This window comes from Gopherus evgoodei, chromosome 2 (genome assembly GCF_007399415.2).
Source record: "Gopherus evgoodei ecotype Sinaloan lineage chromosome 2, rGopEvg1_v1.p, whole genome shotgun sequence".
NCBI lineage: Eukaryota > Metazoa > Chordata > Testudines > Testudinidae > Gopherus > Gopherus evgoodei.
The window spans coordinates 11,176,673-11,200,099 of NC_044323.1; the positions used below are offsets into that span (position 1 = coordinate 11,176,673).

Below are 23,427 nucleotides of genomic sequence, written 5' to 3' on the forward strand. Positions count from 1 at the left end.
ATCATGGTTGCCAATGTGTGGAATGCCTTTCCTAGAGACAATTCTCCAGATAACCCAGGCATCATAGAGGTACTGGAGAGTCTTGTGTACCCTCTGATGAACCTTGAGTTATTCTAAGCACCTCTGAAGGCTTGCTTATCCAAACCCATGGAGGCCCTGAGTGACACAATCCACTACAAAATCCTGCACCTGCTCGATATAGGATATTTCAACCAGTCTTTCTTGGAATGCAGAAGGATCTGAGGCCTTTTTCTTACTTAATTATTTGTATTACCACAGTTCCTAGGAGCCCCACTGTGCTAGTCACTGGACAAACAGCGACTGTCTCTGCCCTAAAGAACGTGTAATTTAAGGGTATGTCTACCTGCCAAAAAAGGTGTTCTTAACTTGGGTTAGCTAGCTCAGGTTAAAATAGCAACCCTATGATGCTGTAAATTTAGTTGCAGTGTCTTCACTGCTTTTAACCTGAGTTAAGAACACATTTTTTGGCAGCGTAGATATTCCCTTCCTATAAGACGAGAGAAAACAGATGGATGTGGACATATGAGGGATTATAAGGAAACAACTCCAACATTGGTCAGCGTCATATTCCTTCCACAAACATCTTTAGATGGGGCACCTCTCCACTTTTCTCCTCGCTGTAGTATTGGGGGAGATACAGTGGTTGGCTGAAGCTTCCATGGCTGGCCAGCAGAATGGAGATGGATGAGGAGGTGTCTGCTCTGCTCTGCACAGCCCCCTTCTAGTGGCAGAAAACCAGCTTAAAAAATCAGGCTGCTCAGCTTCCTGTGATATTAGCCGGGACTTAATATTTTTCTTTAAATAATATGGGTGCAGTGGTCAGGTATGGTTAACTGTTGAGAGAGGGGTTTCTACATAGTTTTCCAGGAAGCCAAAGTGCCTCAATGGCAGTGTATCTAACTCATCTACATTGATTTATATAGAGTGGCTACCACCTATTCTACTTTAATTATCTTCTAGTATAAGGCAGCTCCTTAGTGTTTGTGGCAGATTACCCATAGCCCCCTTTGTCCCCAAATCATCTGATTCCACTAGGGAAAGATTGAGAACCACTGCTGTAGACCCAGCCCATTCGGATGTTGAGGGCAGGTGGAAGAGGAGGAATGGGGGAACAGATCATTTTCCTGGCGCAACGCTCAAGTGATATTAAGATGTATGGGCAAAGGAGTAAAGTGCATATATAAGGGTGGTCAGCAACGAGGATAAGATTCCTCTTCCTCACTGTAAAGCCCTGATATGTCTGGTGAAGTGAATTGACCACTCGAGCTTCCCAATAATTCATCAATAAACAGTCCTATCTAATTATAGCACACAATACAACAGGATGGGGGAAATGTACCAAAACTGGCTATAGCAGCCTATTGGTGGCTGATGCCTTTGAGGACAAGATGACTCTTGCCAAGTGACTGATAAAATGTTTTCTGCTCATTTTTACATAAATTATGGAGCTGGGCAGTAATTCTAATTGTCTGTAAAATACTGCTTGAGCCCTTATTGATGTGGGGGTATTGGAGAGAATATAGTTAAATGAGTGTTAACATCAAACTATTTTTAGCTGTCCTCTTGGTACTTTCCTCTGTGTATGCTGAACATCAGGAATCTTGAATTAAAACATTGTCTGGTCTTGGACAGAAACACCCATGCTCTGAACTCAATGCTTGTTTTTGAATGGCACTGTAAACAGCAAGAGCTCTCATCAAGATTGTGGATTATTCACTGCCAGTAACTTTATATGCAGTTCAAATATTTCACATATAGCCATTTATTATAGTTGTTTGTGAATTCTGCATATCTTGGTTCTGTGTATATCTTTTCTGAAAACACTGGATCGATACTGAGATGCTGATTGAGTCTACTGATGTGACCAAATGCACGCTTTTATTCACACCGTACACACTGTTATATTTTGTACACAGATTATTACACCTTGTGAGGTATCAGTTGAAAACTAATAACTCACTGGTCAATAATATGGTGAAATATGTGTAGCAACATTATATGTAAAATTATGAACATACACCTCTACCCTGATATAACGCTGTCCTCAGGAGCCAAAAAATCTTACCGCGTTATAGATGAAATCCCATTATATCAAATTTGCTTTGATCCACCAGAGTGCACAGCCCCCCCCCGCCCCGAGCACTGCTTTACTGCGTTGTATCCGAATTCGTGTTATATTGGGTCGTGTTATATTGGGGTAGAAATGTATTAAATGGTGGCTGAAATGTGTTTAGCAGACAAGTCTGAGAAGGGGGTAAACCTATTCCTCAAAGATAAGGGACAGGCTGATGCCTCTAGCTGGGTGTCATCAAAGTTGATCAGTAATCACCAGTCAGGTGGCCATTCGGGGGCAGGAACAGATCGATCTGCATTGTAACAAACAGTAACCTGGAAGCTCTTTCACCACGAGACTCTGTGTCTCCATCTTTACAGTGGGAAGAAAGTTTTTCTGGGGGTAACTCTCAGGAAAATGCATTTCGAAGGGTGACTGGTCTATTAATAGTGAGAGGCAAAAACACTCTAGGTACACACACACACTGTCTCTCTCTCTCTTTTGCACACGTTTTCAAGATGACAAATCAGTATTAAGACTTTGGGCGGGGTTCTGAACTGAGAATTTGGTCAGTCCTTTTTCTGGGAATATGTATTAAGGATTTTAAATTGAGCCATGTCTAGCTTGTTAAGTTTTAGCTACTATGATTTTCTTTTTCTGTTGTAATCATTTGTGACTTTAATACCTTATACTTGTACTTACTTAAAATCTGTCTTAGTAGTTAAACTAGTTTTTATTTTTTAATCAAAACTAATCCATTGTTGTGTTTAAGTTTAGCTGTTTGGTAACTCCATTTAAAGTGGCAAACTTGCATATTGACTCCTTACGGGGCAACACACCTCTAATAACTGTCCAGGAGAGGGCTGGACAGTGCAGAATACATGTTTTTGGGGAAAATTTTGGACTGGGGGTGTCTTGGGGTTACCCTGCAGATAATAATCAACACTGTTGGAAGCCAGATTATGACTGGTGTGTCTCTGACAGGTTGCTGAGGTCAGAGTTGCTGGACTAGAGCTGTAGCTGTACAGACACTCAAGGTGTGACCTGCAGGCTGTTTGTGAGCAGAGCATTGTAAGACACCCACAGTTGCAGGGCAGGTGGTGACACAGCCCCTCACTGATCTGGATTGCACCCTGGAATGTGATAGTTGGCCACTATAATGGGTGAGGGATAAAACAAATGAGAAATGATTCAAGCTTTGGAAATATGAGATTAGAAATTTGTATTAAATTCTAACTTAAATTTAAGTATCTTTTCATAGGAACAGTGACTGAAACAAATAAAATGGCTCTGTGACTTGCAGAGAATTATGAACAGTCCTGGTATATTCAGGGATTGAATTTACCAGACACTATACTACAAAGTTACATTGACATAAGGCAACTTATGTTGAGCTATATGTGCATGTGTCTACAGTCTGTTGTCTCTGGCGGATGAAAGTGCCTTGTTGCAGCAATGCACTAAAACCACATCCCTAAATGGTGTAGAGCTGTGGTTGACCCTACTAAGGTGATAGTGAGAGAGTGTAGACCTTGCATGACCTGTGTTGACCCTAACAGTCCTCCAGCAGCTGTCCCACAATACCCCATTTCCTGAAACATTGACTGCGCTGGTCACAATTTTAAACTCCACTGCCCAGGGATGAGGGAGACCGGAAGCTGTCAGCTCAATTAAAGTTCCCCATGTGTTTTTTGAAATGCCTTTTCCTGATTGTCCACCTTGGCAAGCACATCTAGCAGCTCACCTTTGCTGTGTGCAGCTGCCCAGCCGACCATGCCGACTCCACGTACGCAGACAGGTACTAGACAAGCTCCAGCCCGGAGCATACAGGAAGTATTGGATCTCCTGCACCAGTGAGGAGAAGAGACTGCAAGCACAGCTACAGACCAGCTGCAGATCTCCACTTTCTGTGAGCAGATTGCACAGGGGATGTAGGGGTCAGCAGCAGTGCTGCATGAAAGTGACGGAACTTCGTCAGGGATACCACAGGGCCAGGGAACGCAACAGATTTGGTGCTGTGCTGTCACATTGTCGGTTCTACAAGAGCTGCATACCATACTTGGCAGAGACCCTATCAGCACTTCACAGACAACCATGGATACCTCAGAGGAGACAAACTCTTGCTGTGAACAGCGTGAGAGCGGAGGAATGGAGGGATGTGCATAGTGAGAACTTGAGTCATGCTGCGAGCCAGGGCTTGTTTGAAACGCTACCAGAGTGAGCCTGATGAAGGGGAAGAGAATGTGGGTAAGTGTGTGCCTATTTTCCCCTTATGAGCTTTCGTGCTCTTGAGGTCTCCGCAGTTCTCTCCTGAAGGTTTCTAGAGTGGATGCTTTATTTCTTTCTCTGCTGTAGGATGCTTTCTCACACCATTCTGATGGCTTTGGCAGGCTCATTGCAGTCACCAGTATATGGGCCTGGGTGGCTTTGGGACACCAGTAGCAGCTGTTCTGTGCCTTCGTGATCCTCAGTTGTGAGATGTCAGCTAAAATCACCACCACCTGTGGAAAATAGTGCCATTGCCATGTACTCAGACACACGGGAAAAATGGCTGAAAATTTTATAGCTTTGTGGAACAGAAAATCCACCCTCCCCTACTCGTGGTGGGTTGTATTCACCAGAGCTGGGCCTGGAGAGCAGTGTTGTGCCAAGGTGCTGCAAAGTCGACGTATCGACAAGTATCTCTTATTAAGTGTTTGTGGGAATGAGGGAAGAGTTTTGAAACATATCTTTCCTTTGCCGTTGGCGGCTGTCAATCCAGTAGTTTTTATCAGCAGCTCCTCCTGTGATGGCGTGAAGGGATGCCTGCTCCACACCTGCAGAAAGCATGACTTTGAGGAAGAGATGTTCTGTGAGATCCTGAAGGCATATGCTCCTCTGGATTGTCAACAAAGGGTTTGCAATGTGAATAGGCTAACAGCATGGAAAAAGACAGAGGACAGGAAAAAGGCCCAGGAGTCCAAGCAGGACAAGGGCTGGGAAATGCACCAGGACATAATGGGTCTTCTCAAGAAGCAAACTCAAATGCTGCAGGACCTACAAATCTAGAAATCCCAGCCTTTCCATCTTTTGTTTTCCTTAGTCATTGCTCTCTACACCCCTCTCCCCAACATAGTACGTGTCATTACAGGGTGCATCACCAGAAATGGAGGACAAGCTGGAGGGAATGCAGGCAGGAGGGACTTAGCCTTCCATGTGGACTTGGACCAAACCTAGACACTTAAAAAAAGGGACGAGATCAGGCTGGAGGGGATTGCATTCAGGAGTGTGTTTTCCATAGATCTATAACTCTTGTGCTCTTTAAGAATAAAGTGTATGTGTTCAAGAAATTCCTTGCTACCATTGTTTTTCCTTGTTCTACTTCCATGCTGTAACTAGAAACCAGAGCTCCCACAACGAGGTTGTCGGGGTGTATGTGTGTGTGAGTGCAGTGGCACTGGTTCGAGGGCCTGGATGGCTGGATTGTGGGTGTCGCTGCTAAAAATGGGTGTCAGACGTGGGTTTTGCTTCTGGGGAGTGTGCCTGAGTGACCCCGAGCTAGGAATAGCGATCAGTCACTACCTAGACCCAGGCCACTTAGCAGCACATGGAATTCAGTGGTAGGATCTCATCATAATAAGATAGATGCTCATTGAGAGATCTGGAGTGGACCAGTTGTGAGACCCTACGGAAAGGGATTGGAGTAATCGCTAGTGTAGGATTTGTAATGGGCAGCCACGGAAATTTCCTTGCCCCAAATAGTTTTGTTTCCTGGTTCTAAATGTTCAATGACTTCCCAGCCAGGCAGTGTCACCTCTCCTGAGCCCCCCTTCCTCCATATCTGTAGGTTGCAGTTTCATTTGCTGAATATACTGTGATGCATAAATCTTGATCCACTGCTTTAAGATTCTTGTCTTTCCCCTCTCCTGTCTCTTCCTCACTCCCAAGGAATTTCACAAATAAATCAAATAGCTGCAACTCCTTAAGCACCCTACCACTCTATGCAAGAAAACCACAGCTTCATATACGTTAATCTGTGAAAATCATGGTTGGTGTATGTATAGCATTAATGGACTACATTTGTTTACTCAAAACGGACATACATTTTTTTTGTAATTTTATATTTCCACTCCCATTTAGTTATGTTAAAAATGTATATAACTCTCTCTCTATGGGATTTTTCACACATTGAGTGAGAAAAAGAGCACCGAAAAATCATAGTTCTATATTTGGCGAATCACGTTCTTTATTAGTTCAGAGCAGAATGCATAGTGGTTGCCAAAGCAAATGGTATTGTAAATTCACACCAAGCACTACATAAGTCATAGCTTCAGGAAAACAGCCAGTCATATTCATTAATGTGTACAGCAAGCACTACACAGATCTCAACAACCAAAGCTCCAGGCCCAGAGAAACTCTGACTGACCATTAAAGTGCTTTTTCAAAGCCTCCTTCCACCACATAGCTCCATGCTGGGCTCTTAACAATAGCACTTGTCTGGCTGTTCAAAGTCATGGTGGCAGCTTTTCCCAATTTGCCTCACAGATATTACGCAAGACACAACAGGCAGCTATCACCGTTGGGATATTTTTCTCACTGAGATCCAGTTTAGTGAGTGAACACCACTAGCGTCTCTGCAGTCTATCAAAGGCACATTTGACAGTCAGTCTGCACCTGCTGAGTGTGTAGTTGAATCTTTCCATGGTGCTGTTGTCTAGTATATGGCTTGAGAAGCCAGAGGCTACCCCTCCCCGAATTACTGTTGGCATTTCAGTGTTACCAATGGTAATATGCTGGTCCAGTAGAGAACAGCTTTCTTAATAATCCCATATTCTTAAAGATGTCAGTGTCATGCACTTTTCCTTACCAGTCTATGCTGATGTTCGTGAGGTATCCTCAGTGATTCACCAGTGTTGCATAACCATAAAAAAATAACCCTTTCTGTAGGTGTACTCTGTGGCAAGGTGGGATGGTGCCAGAATAGGGATGTGCGTGCTATCTTATCGCTCTACCGCGGTTTGGGAACCCCAATGCTGCAAAACTATCTACTGTGACCTACACATTGCTGAGAGACAGTCATACATAGCAGGAGACAATTAATGACCCTACACCCTTGTATGACCACTGGGATTTTGCAACTTGAAAATGGTTTCCCACTGATCAGTAGCAATCTGCCATTGCATGCTCCCAGAAATGCCAAAATTCGCTAGTTTCTTCACTGTCAGTGCAGCTCTCAGTTTGGTGTCCATGTTGCTGGAGGCCTTGGGCTAACATGGCGCACAGAACCAGGAATGTGGCCTTTTGCAGTCACTGCTTGTTGTCCCAGACACACTTTATGATGCAATCCCGCCAGTCAGTGCGTACTTCTCAGACCTAAATGCAGTGCTCAACTAGTTGCAGCTGCGGCATGAATGGCACCAACAACTTTGAAGTGTTTTCGCTCTCTCTCTCAGCAAACTGTCTTTGAAGACATCTTGCCTTCCATTGTTCGAACCTCCTGTGGATTTGCAAATCAGGAGATAGTGTGTTCTGTATTTGCAGTGTTCATGAAAATAGTGGAGGTCTGTGGGCTCTGCTTCTGTCAGAGATGGCAGACCCCAAAAAATGCCGCTTGGGTTTATGGGCTTTTTTAAAAAAAGCGAAAATTATAGGATATGGGTGGCGTAATAAGCTGGAGAACATTGCATGTTGGGAGTTGAACCTCTGCTCCCAGAGATCTCTGATCCAGTCATCTCTATCCAATAATGCATTGCCAACATTTCCCAAAAGGCTTCGCACAGGATGGCGGCATGTGGCATCGATGCAGGCAGGCAAGTATGCAGTCATATAAGCAACAGACAAACTTTGGTGGCTGCATCCCAATGTAATCTGCCAACTTTGTTTGATGCAATGTAGACATAGCCTTAGGGCATGGCTACACTTGCAGATGTAGAGAGCTTTGAGTTAAACCAGCCTTTGTAGAACGTGGTAGGGAAAGCGCTGCAATCTGTTCACAGCTGCAAGTGCACTGGCGTGGCCACATTAGCAGCTCTTGCAGCAGCCACAGAGAGCAGTGCATTGTGGTAGCTATCCCAGCATGCAAGTGGCTGCAGCGAGCTCTTCAAATTGAGGGTGTGGTGGAGTGTGACAGGGAGTGTGTGTGTATGTGGGGGGAGAGTGAGTGGGTTTTTGGGGGGCTGAGAGCATGTCAGCATGCTGTCTTCCAAGTTCAGACAGCTGTGGACCCCTCCCTTCCCCCCGACACACTCCCTCTCTCACAGCATTCCACGCTAATGGTTGCTTTGTCTCGGAGCAGATAAGCAGCTGGCTGTCAGAAACAGAGCTTTCAAAGGGCATATCTGCATTCCTGCAGTGATTCCAAAACAATGACCAGAGTGGCCTCTTGACTTAAGGGAATTATGGGACATTTCCGGAGGCTGCTCAGAGTGCAGTAATGCAACACCTTGTTCACAGTAATGCCCAGGCATTTCAGCCAAGGCGCACCAAGTGTTGATCTTCTCGCTGAGGTGCAGTACCAGGAGCGCTCTAGCCCTGGAGTCAAAGCGCTCTACAGCCCTTGCCAGTATGGATGAGGGTAGTGAGCTAGGGTGCCTGGGGCTGCTTTAATGCGCTCTAACTCACAAGTGTAGCCAAACCCTTTAGTCAGGACTCAGCCTAGTACCAAGGGTAAAAAATACTTATCTTGGGCCATAAGAAAGTTACATTCTGGAAATTGAAAGGAATAGAACATGTGTGGTATTTAATTAGAACATTGTCAATCAACTTCCTGAACTTGTAACTTACCCACATCTCTTTTGTTAAAGTTGCTTTCCCTTTCTGGCTTCACTCACTACTACTTTGCTATAATGGATCATTTATCTCATTCCTGAAATACATTAGTGTATTTTTTTCTCCCTTCTCTCCACCCCATATCCTTGTTCTTTTCCTATGCTGTATTCTATTTCCTTCCCTGATTGTTTTCTCTCCAGTCCTGGACCCTAACATTCTCTTTGCCCTACTTCCTTATTCTCCCAATCTCTTTCCCTATTCACTACTTCACACAAAGGGCTTGAAAAAACTTTTCACACTCTCAGCCCTGGTGAAGCTCCCGCTGCTGGACGCTCACCGGGTTCCTGTGTTTGCATGGGCGGTGCCCTGAGCCCCCCACCAACCTGCCCGGAGAAGCACCAGGCTAGCTGGAACCACCACAGCTGCGCCTCCCCTCCATAGACTCCAAGCCGCGCTGTGGGAAAATTCAAAAGTTCTTCTCTCTTCCAGAAGAAGAACCTGAGCTTTTGCTATGCCCTATGCAGGTTCCGTGGCAGCTGAGGAGGCGGCATGTGTTACTCAGCTTCCCAGGGCTCCTTCATCTGCTGGGGGGAGGAGGGGGTACCAGGGGTTCTGGGGGGGTCTGGCCACGAGGCGAGGTGGAAGGGTCAGAGCTGGGGGCAGCCTCCCCAAAGTGGGGCTCCACCCGCCACCCTTGTGAGTTTGGGACTCACCAGGCTGGACCCAGGTGTTAATCAGATTCTCTTGGTCTGATAGACCCAGTGCTGGAGCCTTTGGCCTCTCTGGTATGCTTCCTGGTCACAGACCTTGTCTGTTACCCCTTAAAGGAACTACCGTTGTGCCCCTCCTGTGTCATCCTCAAAGACTTAAGTACACCTTTTCCCAGAGCTTCAGCCTTGTGGTCACTCTGGTTTTCAGTTTACTTCTTCAGGGACACATGATAGTTGAAGCACATAACACACAGGCTTTTGTAAAGATTTCCAACACTATTCTTTATTTTAGAAAGCACAAGGAAAACAGATCTATGCAAGACAAAACACCTTTCTCTGCCTCAGTTTTCTCATTACTCTTTAGTGTTCTTTGGGATTTGGTTAAAGTCCTCTAGGAGCATCCAGAGCATCCCCTCTTCTGTACGTTACTTCTCTGAATTGTGTAGTTTCTCTCTCCTGCAGCCAGCTTCCTTCTTCCTTAGTTGGCCTACAGTCAGAAAAAAATTCCCTTTTGTTACGAAAGCATGCCTTTCTCCTGCACAAGGTTCCTTTTGTCTTTTTAGAACTGCTGCTCTGTCCTCCTCTTAGTTCTCCTGTTTTAGGGATTTTACCTTTCTTCTCTCCTCTCCTTTTCTTCCCCCCCATCCCTCCCTGCTCCACCCCAGCTAAACTTGAACAGACTGGTTTTCTAGCGCCTGCATGCTCCTTAGCATACCCATTATTCAAACAGAACAATCATTAAGGCTAGTGATGACTCCTATTTGTTCTGTAGTGCCGTGACTGTCAATCTTTCTGGACTACTGTACCCCTTTCAAGTGTCTGATTTGTCTTGTATACCCCGAAGTTTCACCACACTTAAAAACCACTTGCTTTCAAAATCAGACAAGAGTCACAGCACACTTATTGAAAAAATTGCTGACTTTCTCATTTTTACCATATAATTCTAAAATAAATCCTTTGGAATATAAATATTGTATTTACATTTCAGTTTTTAGTATATAGAGCAGTAAAAACAAGTCATTGTATAAAATTTGTTTGACTTTGCTAGTGCTTTTTATGTAGCTGGTTGTAACACGAGGCAAATATCTAGATGAGCTGATGTACTCCCTGGAGGAGCTCTGTGTACCCCCTGGGATATGTGTATGTTCCAGAGAAGGTGACCAGATGTCCCGATTTTTGGGTCTTTTTCTTACAGAGACTTTTATTACCCCCAACTCCCTGTCCCGATTTTTTATATTTGCTGTCTGGTCACCGTAGTTCCAGACAGTGTGGGTGACACCTGTCAGGGACCTTGCCAGCTTGTGGCTAATTCACTACAGCAAGTTCTTAAAATCAAGCACAATTCATAAATTGTACACAGCTTCCCCAGATTGTCACAGACAGCAGAGGGCTAAGATTAAGGGCAGTGCCCAGTTTGAAGCCAGATGTCTCCCATCCTCTCATGACTGCTAGAAAAGAGAAGAACATTGGGATTGTGAATGGTGGCCGTTGCTTGGGAGCTCTTTTTTATATTTTTTAGCAGGTAGGTGTTGAATAAATGTGAAGTCTGCATGCCTCTGACTGCTTTATGGGAAACATTGCTCACGTTAATCCCCCACTCCCAACACTCATAACTGCAATGAGGGTGGTGATGGGTTCTTCTATCCTCTTGCTCTTCCAGCCTCTTGTTTTTTGTCAGCCTCTTCCCGGGAATGGCTGCACTGTCTGTCTCTCAACTAGTCCTCATAGCTTTGCCAAGCAGCTGTGGAATGAAATTGACCTGCTTCTTGCTGGTTTCACTGCTGCTCCCATGGATCCCTGTAACAGCAACAAGGACAGACAGTACAGGGCTGTGCTGCAAGCTTGGGTGAGATCCAAGCAGCAGCAAAGGCAGGCAAAGGAGCAATCTTTCTGCTGACTCAGGATCATAGCACTGCATCAGTTACTCTGTTCCTGAATTGAAGCTATCCTTGCAATCATAGGCGCTAGAGATCTCATGTTCTATAAATGAGAGCTTACATTCTGTAGAAGTTGATGGCCCTGGACAAGTTCCTCCTCCCCATCGCTGAGTGAATTTCTCAATTGTGACCATTTGGAGACTGTGTCCAATTATGAATTCATTTGATATTATGAACACCACTTGTTGAGGTTAATCAGCCATTTTGTAGCATGAATTTGACACGCAGATAGTGGAGAGACTGGAAAGCTGTGACTGACCAGTCAAGGGCCATCAACATTGAATGTTGCTCCACTGTGTGAACAATGGGGTCACTTGCAAGTACTGTAGGGCCTTTGACTTTGGTCTCTTCAGAGAGGAGCTGGAACACCCAATCCCTCTCTGCTTCCTGATCTAAGCACATGTCTGGGAGAGCTGCAATTTCTTCACCTGACTAAAAAGGTGACAATGGTTTTTAAAAAGAGTCTGTGTATGTGAGCAAGGGGTCCATTTCATCACCGGAAACGGAGGACAAGCTGGAGGGAATGGAGGTAGGAGGAATTTCACGTCCCCTATGGACTTGGACCAAACCTAAAACTTACAAAAGGGTGAGAACAGACTGGAGGAGGTTGCATTCAGGCGTTCCGGAGTTCCATAGATCTATACTCTCTTGTGCTCTTTAAAAATAAAGTGTATATGTTTAAGAAATTCCTTGCTAAGCCTGTTTTTTCCTTGTTTTACTGCCACATTGCCCCTGATTGTGTTAACTAGAAACTAGAGCTCCCACAACAAAGTTGTTGGGGTGGGGAGCGAGAAAATGTGTTTAAGCACCTGTGGGTGTGGGAGTGCTGTGGCACTGGTTCCAGGGCCTAGATGGTGGACTCTGGGTTTCGCTGCTAAAAATGGGTGTCAGACATAGTCTGCTCCTGGGGAACGTGCCTGAGTGACTCAGAGCTAGCAACAGTGATTAGGGACCATGTAAAACTGGGCACCTTGGCAGCACATGGGATTCAGCAGTAAGATCTCCTCATGATATACTGATGCCCATTGAAAGGGCTGGAGTGGGACCAGTTGTGAGGCCATGCATAAAGGGATTGGAGTATTAGCCAGTCTGGGATTTGTAACGGACAGCCACGGAAATTCCCCGCCCCCTTCCAAACAGACAGACAGACAAACAAAAAATAACCAGCATCCCCTCCTCCCAAAAAAAACCCACTCCCCTCCCCCCCCAAAAACTCTTTGCTGGTTCTAAATGTTCAATAACTTCCCAGCCAGGCAATGTCACCTCTCTTGAGCCTCCCTTCCTGCATATCTGTAGCTAGCAGTATCATTTGCTAAATATATTGGATTGCATTAACCTTGATCCACAGCTTTAAGACTCTTGTCTTCCCCCCTCTCCTCCTTCCCCCACCCCCCAAGGAATTTCACAAGTAAATCACATAGCTGCAATTCCTGAAGAGGCTTTGTTGCTATGTTTTCACTACTCTCTAGAGGAACCTGGAAGCCTGTCTTTGTTCAGTCTCTAAGTATGGCATGCTGCTGCAGTTACCAAAGAACAACTCCACTTGTGGCACATCCTATTGCAGCTTGGCTTAAACCTTGCTTGATATGCTTTTGCTGTTTCATTGTTTCTCTATAATTAACTGCTATAGTGGGAGCTGAAAAGAAGGAGAAGCAAGGAATATTGAGGGTGGGAGTAGCAGAAGAGCAGATGGTGACTTAACAATGAGAGCAGCAGGGAATTATACTTTGAGTCCTCAATTTAGAAGATTCCCTTCGTGCTTGGCCTCAGAAAGCTATTTGGATTTTCACTGTAGAGATCAGGTCTCTATTGGACTAGGTACTGAACAAACGCACACAGAGATTGTGCCTACCCTGGAGAGCTTACTGTCAGGTCAGACACTGGCTGGGAGAGTAGTTAAATACATGGTTTAGCCTTTGGCTAGTCTGCATCCAGGGTTTTTGGTAAAATGGCTTAAAGAGGAAATGCAAATCACAATAGCTTTTTCCTGCTTCTTTATTCCATTGGGCTGTGACCCGTGGTGCCAGGGGCAGACCTCACTGGAAATACCAGGGTCAGGGCAGGCTGCAAAAGGAAGAGCAGATACTCCCAAGACTGGTGGATAACACTGAAGTTAAACTCCCGAACCAGTCACAAACCATGCTTCTGATCCCCCACACTGGTTACCAAGAAGCAAAAAAGAAATCACACAGCCTTCTTTATTGCATTCCAGTCTCTGGCTCCCAATCAGCACCTAGATCCAGTACAGTGAGTAGTTGTTTTAAAAACTCTGCTCACATATACAAACTGTTTTTCTGACCCCAAAGGGTCAGCCACATTACCAGGTCACTATAGGTTTGGATCTTACCCAAAATACCATGCTGCCAGACAACCCTTTACTGGTTTATTATAAAGAAAAAAGAACAAGAAGAGAGATGTTAAATGGTAAAACAGTCACATACGTACAAAGACTTCAGCGTCCGTATATCAGGTTCCTAGCTGTATTGGTGAGTTTGCTGGCTTGAAAGTCCCATTGGGACACATCACAGCTTGGATGGGTCATTTAGTCCTTTGGTCAGAGCTTCGGTTTGTAGGAAAGTTCCTCCAGAGTTAAGAAGCAGGATTGAAGACAAAATGGAGAAGCAGCAGCTGACTTTTACAGTCTTTTGCTGTGCAGCCTGTGCTTCCTTTGTTTCAAACATAAGCTGCCCAGGACATGGCTTGAAAGCCTGAGACTTCTGTCCATAGGTATGTCCCTGCATGCCTTGCTGAGTCATAAGGTGTATCTGCTTTCTCTCAATGGGTCAGTTATATAGGTGATGGTCCTTAATGGGCCATCAAGCAGGCTAGGCAGTGCTGATGCCAAACTGTCTAGGGATGTCACCCAGAAGCATTGCACAAGTTTGAAATACAGACATGCATACATATCTATAACTCGTAATACAAAGGTGATATAAACACACACATTAGATTATCATCTAATAATAATAAGGGGGGAGGGATAGCTCAGTGGTTTGAGCATTGGCCTGCTAAACCCAGGGTTGTGAGTTCAATCCTTGAGGGGGCCACTTAGGGATTTGGGGATTGGTCCTGCTTTGAGCAGGGGGTTGGACTAGATGATCTCTTGAGGTCCCTTCCAACCCTAATAATCTATGATCTATATCTAGCAAATTATAACATTTTTGCAGATACCTTACATGGCCTATCTGAAATAACTCATTGCAATTTTCAATATTAATATTCATAATATCCTCAAGTGTCCCCGAGATTCCAAACAGCGTCACATGGGCTTTGACTCTTTTTGCTGGAGAACTTAGCTTACAGTTGTGACGTGTTCTGAAACATCTGCAATTCTGCCAGCCCCAGTGAAGAGTGTAGGGGAGCTGTGCAGTAGCCATGGTGGGATGTACAGCGCAATGTTGGGGTTCACTCAGTAGAGTCGGAGTCCTTGTCTACACTGGTGAATATCTTCACAGTAAAGCAGCTTTTTGCATTGTAACTCCTAAGGTGTACACACTGCCAAGCCACTTAGTGCCCAGAAACTGCACAGTTGCTTTCTGGGCTAGGGCTACTGCAATGCCAGTGTAGACACCCTGGTGAATTACAGCACTGCAGTTGGCCTCCAGGAGGTGTTCCACAATGCCTGTTCGTGCCTCTCTGGTCATCGGTTTGAACTCTACTGCCCTGCCCTAAGGTGACCAACCGTGAGCCCCTTAAATTCTTAGGGAATTTTGGAAGTTCCCTTCCTGCTTGCTCAGTGACGTGTGCAGTGGTCTCGGCGCATGTTTCCAGGTGACCATGCCTGCTCCATGCACCAGGCGATCCCCTGCTTGGAGCAACGCCGAGCTGCTGGACCTCATCAGCATTTGGGGAGAGGAGGCTGTCCAGTCCCACTGCGCACCAGCCGTAGGAATTATGATACCTACAGGCAGATTTCACGATGCATGACAGAAAGGGGCCATGACTGAGAGGTAATGCGTTGTCAAAATGAAGGAGCTGCGGAATGCCCACCACAAGGCACAGGAGGCAAACCGCCACTCTGGTGTTGCGTCCACGAGCTGCTGGTTCCACAAAGAGCTGGATGTGATACTTGGTGGCCACCCCTCCTCCACTGCAAAGACCACTGTGGATACTTCAGTGGCTTGCATGCCAATCGAGAGTGGACCGAGCCAGGAGGAAGAATTCTTGGATGAGGATTTGGAGGGGGACCCAGAGGCAGAGGATGACTCGGAGATCAGAGATACATGCAGCCAGCAACTCTTCTGTACCCCGGTGGAGGCTAGGCAGTCACAGCTGTTGGAGTTTGGCAAAGCGCAAACAGAAGAGGAGGCCCCTGGTAAGTGGCTTTGATTTTTGGGAATCATTGAAGTGAGTTGTTGGGGGCAGGAGGGTTGCAGAAAGCAGGCTTGTTTCTATATGATGGCCATACCACCACATACCTAGCCTGAGTGGCGGAATAGGGTATTGATTGATTCCCTCACTTCATGGGAATCTGCCTCAGATCTCCACAAAACTCTCATGGAGATTATACTGAGCAATCCGCTGCTGCAGGTTCTTTGGCAGAGCTGCTTTGTTTCTTGCCCCATTAAGGGTAACTTTACTGTGCTGCTGTCATGGCGGGGAACACCATTGGTGCACACAGGCGAGCCACATAAGGGCTAGGGTGGAAGCCAGAATCTTGGAGAAGACCCTTCCTTGATTCTCTGCTCACCCTCAGCAGTGAGATATCTTCCATAATGATCACCTCCTGTGGAATGTATGGGGACAGTAATGATTATAAGGCCTCCCCGCCCCACAGTGCTGGCTCTCCCCAGGAGCCATGTGCCCAGTGTACAGTACGGTCTTGGAACACTGATTTTCCCTGCCCTGTGGTTACTCACTATTTTGGGGGTTTTGTGGCTCATGCGTGCTTGCCTGTGTTGATCCAGTTAGTGACAGGTTTGTGAATAGTGGCTGTGTTTTAAATCACTGAATCAGTGGTATGTGTGTTGCAAACAATACTTTCTGTAAAATGTTGCATTTTGGTGTTACAGATACCCCTCTACCTCGATATAATGTGACCTGATATAACACGAATTTGGATATAACGCGGTAAAGCAGCGCTCCAGAGGGATGGGGCTGCGCTCTCCAGCGGATCAAAGCAAATTCGATATAACGCGTTTTTACTTACAACATGTTAAGATTTTTTGGCTCCCGAGGACAACGTTATGTTGGGGTAGAGATGTATGACGTTGGGAGCCCAGCCTTCCTCTTCATTATCACTGGCTGAACGGCTACACAGAATTAGAAAGCAGCCATGAAGAACACAAGAGGACTTTCTGCGTCATGTCATGATGCACTCCGCGGCTGAAAAACAAGACTTGAAGGAGTGGCGGGACAGCGAGAAGAGGGACTGAAAGGAGAATGCGGCGTGCCAGAACGAAGCTATGGAGCAGCTCTTAAACATTATGGAGTGCCAAGTGGACATGCTCCAGGTGCTACTAGCACTGCAAACTGAGCAGCTCCGCTCCCGCCCTCCCCTGCAGCTGCTGTCACAAAACTCTTTCCCATGAGCCCCTCCAGACACCACCAACACACTCTTATTAACCTTCTGGCTCCAGTCTGTACCCGTTGCATTCCACTCCTTCCTCCCACAGTCCAGCACTGCAGACTCCCAGTGCCCACTGCATGCAACACCCACCCCTTTGCAGTTTAGCCCTGCTGAAGTACAGTAACCGCTGCACTGTACACCAAAGGAGAAGGTTTGATATGATTCCTGGACATAAGCAAATTTTTAGCCATCCTGGGACCCTCTCTTCCCTGATCCCCCTCACTGCCAATGTGTTTTTTTTGTTTGTGTGTCCCCTCCAGTTGTTCTTTTTAAATAAAAGAATTGTTCTGGTTTGAAAGCAATCTTTATTCCACTGATTGAACGCAAACGGAGCCCTGCAAAGCAACTGCAAAGCAACAGTTTTCTTATACCTTCATAGTGCATCGTCTGCACCAATCGCAATCACCTGCTAGCATTACAAGCGCTGCACTCCTGAGCATAGCAACAAATATTAGCGTCTTTCAGCTTAAAATTGCTGCCTCAAGGTATCCCTGATCCTTACAGCACAGCGCTGTGCCCCTCTAATAACCCTGGTCTCTGACTCTTCAAATTCAGCCTCCAGGCACTGAGCCTCAGGGATCCAGCCCTGAGTGAAGCGTTTACCGTTTCCTTCACAAATATTATGGAGTGTACAGCATGCAGCTAGGAGGCCTTTAAATGGCCAAAAGCACACTCAACAGGCATTCTGCACTTGCTCAGCTTGTTGTTGAACTGCTCCTTGCTGCTGTCAGGGTGCCCCATGTATGGGTTCATAAGCCGTGGCATTAAAGGGTAGGCAGGGTCTCCCAGGATCGCAGTGGGCATTTTGACTTCCCATATGGTGATCTTCTGGTCTAGGAAGAAAGTCCCTGCTTGCAGCTTTCTCAACAGGCCAGTGTTCTGAAAGATGCGTGCGTCATGCACCTTTCCAGACCAGCCTGTGTTAATGTCGGTGAATAATGTCGGTGAAATGCCCACGGTGATTCACAAACGCCTGGAGAACCATTGAGAAATTTCCCGTGCGATTACTGTACTTGGTGGCTAGGTGGTCTGGTGCCAGAAATGAAATATGCGTGCCATCTATCGCCCTGCCACAGTTAGGGAAGCCCATTTGTGCAAAGCCGTCTACAATGTCACGCATGTTGCCCAGAGTCATGGTCTTTCAGAGCAGGATGCGATTAATGGTCCTGCACACTTCCGTTAACATGAGTCCAACGGTCGACTTTCCCACTCTGCACTGGTTAGTGACAGATCAGTAACAGTCTGGAGTAGCCAGCTTCCACAGTGTAATCTCCAATGGCAGGGCAGCTCCCATCTCATGTTCTTGCGCCACAGGGCTGGGACAAGCTCATCAGAGCCCCATGGGAAAGTTCTTCAGCCACTGCTCGTTGTACCAGACGTGCATGACTACGTGATCCCACCACTCAGTACTTGTTTCCCGAGTCCAAAAGTGGTGTTCGACTGTGGTCAGCACTTCAGTGAATGCCACAAGCAATCTCGTGTCGTAGCTACTACGTGTGGCGAGCTCAATGTCGCACTCCTCTTGCCTTTGTAGTTTAAGGAATAACTCCACTGCCACTCGTGATGTGTTAGTGAGAGCAAGCAGCATATTGGTCAACAGGACAGGATCCATTCTTGCAGATTGCAGAGGCAGAGCATGCAGTACACAGACTGTTGAAAGATGGTGCCAGATGTGGACAGAAGCACAGGGATTGCTGGGATGCAAAGCAATGCATCATGGGGCATTGGGACAGGACCCAAGATGCCCCGCAACCTCTTTGCCTTCCCACAACTCTTAGTGGCAGAAGAGGAAGAGATGCTCTGTGGGAGAGCTGCCCAGAGTGCACTGCTCTGAATACCACTGCAAGTGCCACAAGTGTGAACATGCTATCGCGCATGCAGCTGACAGTGTGAACACACAACAGCAGTTTCCCTTCAGCGCTCTCCGAGCGACGCTGTAACTCTGTCAGTGTAGATGTACCCTAACTTGTTTTCAACCTTCAGCTGTGATTTTTTTCTTTACTAGAGGACTTGAAGTGAAGACACTTGTATTTCTAATATACAAGAAGCCAGCAAGAAAATCTTGTCCAGAACGTTGGACTTGCTAAAGGAACAGCGAAGGCACAAAAGTGCTTCGTTGTTTACTGCTGAAAAGATGCTTCACTAGGGAGAATGGGAGTACGAGGAAATACCAACACTGCACTTTCCTTGCCTTCGTTGTCACTTCCGTGTATTCTGTACATGAGTATCATAGATTATTAGTATTGGAAGGGACCTCAGGAGATCATCTAGTCCAACCCCCTGCTCAAAGCAGGGCCAATCCCCAAATGGCCCCCTCAGGGATTGAACTCACAACCCTGGGTTTAGCAGGCCAATGCTCAAACCACTGAGTAATCCCTCCCCTCCTTTCCTCTTGAGTGAGTTTGTTGTGTTTTCAGTTTGCTTCTCAAGAAGAGCAGAGTCTTTACAATCTACAGAAGCAGACTTAAAAAAAAATAAAATAAAACTAGTAAACCTGACCGACTCCTCAAGTGTGAGGAATCACAATGAAGCCCCCAATAAAGATAAGAATTCAGCGTGAATATAACTGGAGCACAGTACCATGCAGGCATAGTAATCATGTTTGGTTTTAACACAATGGTTACATCTTGCAAGCCTGTCACACAGCTAATTTTCTCATCCTCATTACTGCATCTGACTCCTGATAGCTCCCCACCCTTACATCCCTTTTCCCTCTAGTCCAGCCAAAGCCACAGCTGTCATGGTCTTCCTCTCCTGCATCTCTAAGCATGTCTTCTCTTTTCTGACTGTCTGCACAGATTCTCCATGCCCCCTCCGCCAAGTTCATCCCCGGATTCTGTTCCTCAGCTTCATGTTTGAAGCACTGGATGATAAGGATTAATGCTAATACGACAGTTCTTCTTACCCTTCCTCTTCTCCCTGTGCTCCACCCAAGCCTCTCCTGGCAGCTTTCATGTTGTCCCCTGTGCTAGGAACAGTCTGTGAATTAATGAATGTCTGCAAATAAATGGCCCTCTTCCTCAAAACTTCTCACAAGCCAGCTGCTGCATGATACAGTCCAGCTGTAACGACCATGGACTCTTGTGCTCTGCATTCCACAGCCTTTGGACTGTATGCCTTTAGACTGTAACCAGTGGTAGTCAATAGGCAGACTGTGGGTCAAATCCAGACCGCCCAGATGCTTTCAAACAGACCCCGAAATGTTTTTATTTACTCATCATTATTAGTGGTTTTTATTATTATTTTTCCCTGGAGTCTGGACCTTTACTATACCTTGGCCAAGAAATGTGGACCTTGGGGGGTGGGGGAAAAAAATAGACTGCCCTGCTGTAAACGCTTAAGTTAAGGGACTCAGCTAGCAAAGTGTACCTATTGTAGAGAGTGCACGTTCCACACCACATAAAGAGAAAGGAGCTCTCGCATTTCCAATCTGCTAGATACTGGAAGAGAATCTGAAGAGTGAAGGCATTGGGTTGGGTCTTCAAGGTGTTATTTGTCAAACTTGGATCACAGCTGTCCTCCTAAATCTTCGTTCTCCACCAATGCTTTTATTTAAAGATTTGCCTCTGGCTTATAAAACTTGCTGTAAGGAAAATGTTGACGTTAGCAATTTGTGTACAGCTTCAACAGCCTTTGTTTTAAAAATTGGACTGTCAAGCTCTCCCCTTGTTCTCTTTCTATACAGCTCATTGATTCAAATAAATAAAAATGGAGGGAGAGAAAGCTAACTGTGCTTCAACGGTGTCACAGAATAATGGAGTGGATTTTGTGGTATTAAAAGTGGAAGCTTCTAACTCTTCTGTCTGCAGTGAAACAGCCACGCAAACAGGAAAAATTAACACCAGTGCCTCTTCCTACCTACCTGCCAGCCTAATTCAATTTCTTAAAGGTTTGAGAGCTATGTGCATTATTTTTGTGAATGACGGTGTTGCTAGGTAGTATTTAGAACAGATATTAGCTTGAGTTTGTATCTTCTCCTCAAATGCTGCATTGTTGCCTTTTCTAAGACATGGCAGGAATAGCAATGACCCAGGGATGGGCAACAAAAAATGATCAGAGGAGAGTGTGCATCTGGGGGGCCTCAGAATGTGAGTTTGTGGGAAGGGAGCTTGAGAAAACTAGGATGACTTAGCTTGGGAAAGGAGGTGTGTATAAATAATGGCATAGCTGAGGCCTTTTGGAAGCTTCTTTTAAATTAGAGATGCCAGGTGTCCTTTGTGCCAATGGATTTGTCCCAAGGGCAGAGCTAAGATGACTGCAGGTCATTTGTAACTTCTTAGCCTTCCTGTGCTGTACTGGGAGACAGCTCTCTCCCACCATTGGGCAGTCTGCAGCTGCCAGCTCTCACTGCTTCCCTCCTGACTTCCTGCTGTTTCGCTGCACAGAGCAACAGTAATGGGAGAAGGATACTGAGAGCTATCCCTGCCTTCACAGCCCAGGATCCCCATCTCTTTTAGGACCTTGGTGGAGAGGGAAGATGGTCGAAAGCTGGAAAAGGGGAAAGATGATGCTGGTTTTAAGGATAGAGGAAAACGAGTTGGACGCTCAAATATTGTGCTAGTATGAGGCCTGGTCTACACTACGTGTTTAAACTGATTTTTGCAGCGTTAAACCGATTTACTGCTGTACCTGTCCACACTACGAGGTTCTTTATATCGATATAAAGGGCTCTTTAAATCGGTTTCTGTACTCCTCCCCGACGAGAGGAGTAGCGCTAAAATCGGTATTACCATATCGGATTAGGATTAGTGTGGCCGCAAATCGACGGTATTGGCCTCCGGGCAGTGTCCCACAGTGCACCACTGTGACCGCTTTGGACAGCAATCTGAACTCGGATGCAGTGGCCAGGTAAACAGGAAAAGCCCCGCGAACTTTTGATTTTCATTTCCTGTTTGCCCAGCGTGGAGCTCTGATCAGCATGGATGGCAATGCAGTCCTAAATCCAAAAAGAGCTCCAGCATGGACCGTACGGGAGATACTAGATCTGATCGCTATATGGGGAAACAAATCTGTTCTATCAAAGCTTCGTTACAGAAGACGAAATGCCAAAGCGTTTGAAAAAAAAAAAATCTCCAGATTACACAGTGCTGCGTGACAAGCATAATGGGAAGCCAGAGACTCAAATGGACGCTCATGGAGGGAGGGAGGGGGTACTGAGGACTCCAGCTATCCCACAGTTTCCAGCAGTCTTCGAAAAGTATTTGCTTTCTTGGCTGAGCTCCCAATGCCTGTAGGTTCAAACACATTGTCCGACATGGTTCAGGGAATAGATCATCAATTTACTCCCCTCCCCCCCCCCACAACATGAAAGAAAAGGGGAAAAAATCATTTCTTGACTTCTTTCAATGGCACCCTATGTCTACTGAATGCTGCTGGTAGATGCGTTGCTGCAGCAGTGAAGAGCAGTATCCACTCCTCTCCCCTGCCCGGTGGCAGACGGTGCAGTAGAACTGGTAACTGTCCTTATTATCAACCCGTGAGTGCTCCTGGCTGGCTTCAGGTGAGGCTGGCCGGGGGCGCCTGGGTGAAAATAGGAATGATTCTCGGTCATTCCCAGTAGATGGGACAGAACGGCTGGTAACCGTCCTCATCATAGCAACTGGGGGCTGAGCTCCATCAGCCCCCTCCCTTTCCTGTGTAAAGAAAAGATTCTGTACTGCCTGGACTATCATAGCAGCAGGATGCTGGGCTCTTCTCCCCCACACCGCTTAATGTCCTGCCTGGACTGTCATAGCACCGGGAGGCTGCCTCCCCCTCATTTTATCTCATTAACAAGTCATTGTTTCTTATTCCTGCATTTTTTATAACTTCATGACACAAATGGGGGAGACACTGCCACAATAGCTCAGGAAGGTTGGGGGAGGAAGGAAGCAATGGGTGGGGTTTTTGCAGGGGCACCCCCTGTGAATGGCACGTAGCTCATCATTTCTGCGGGATCTGACACAGAGCAGCTGTGCTCTCTGGTACACTGGTTCTCTAGTACACTTGCCCCATATTCTAGGCAGGACTGACTCTATTTTTAGAAATCATAAAGGAGGGATTGACTCGGGGAGTCATTCCCAGTTTTGCCTTTGCGCCCCCGGCCGATCTCAGCCAGGGGCACCCATGATAGCAGCAGACAGCACAGAAGGACAGATAACCGTCATCTCATTGCCAATTTACACTGGCAGCAGACGGTACAGAACGACTGATAACCGTCTCTGCTATCATGAAAAAGCAAATGAATGCTGCTGTGTAGCGCTTGAATATCGCCTCTGTCCGCGGCATCTAGTACACATACGGTGACTGTAAAAAAAAAAAAAAAAAAAAGGCTGAACGGGCTCCATGGTTGCCGAGCTGTGGCATCTGCCAGGGCAATCCAGGGAAAAAGGGTGCGAAATGATTGTCTGC

At 46.2% G+C, this 23,427-nt stretch overlaps 1 protein-coding gene across 5 annotated transcripts in view; it reads left to right on the plus strand.

Annotated features, from left to right (window-relative positions):
• OXSR1 (oxidative stress responsive kinase 1) overlaps nt 1-23,427 on the plus strand; it is a 148,626-nt gene that overhangs the window by 23,887 nt on the left and 101,312 nt on the right. Inside the window, exon 1 of one of the 5 annotated variants that reach the window (XM_030549997.1) lies at nt 4,240-4,321. The exons of the other annotated variants lie outside the window; for them this stretch is intronic. Coding sequence (XP_030405857.1) covers nt 4,255-4,321 — 67 coding nt within the window. The 5' untranslated portion in view covers nt 4,240-4,254. Of the gene's footprint in view, nt 1-4,239; nt 4,322-23,427 lie in introns of those variants that run through there. 5 annotated transcript variants of the gene reach the window in all.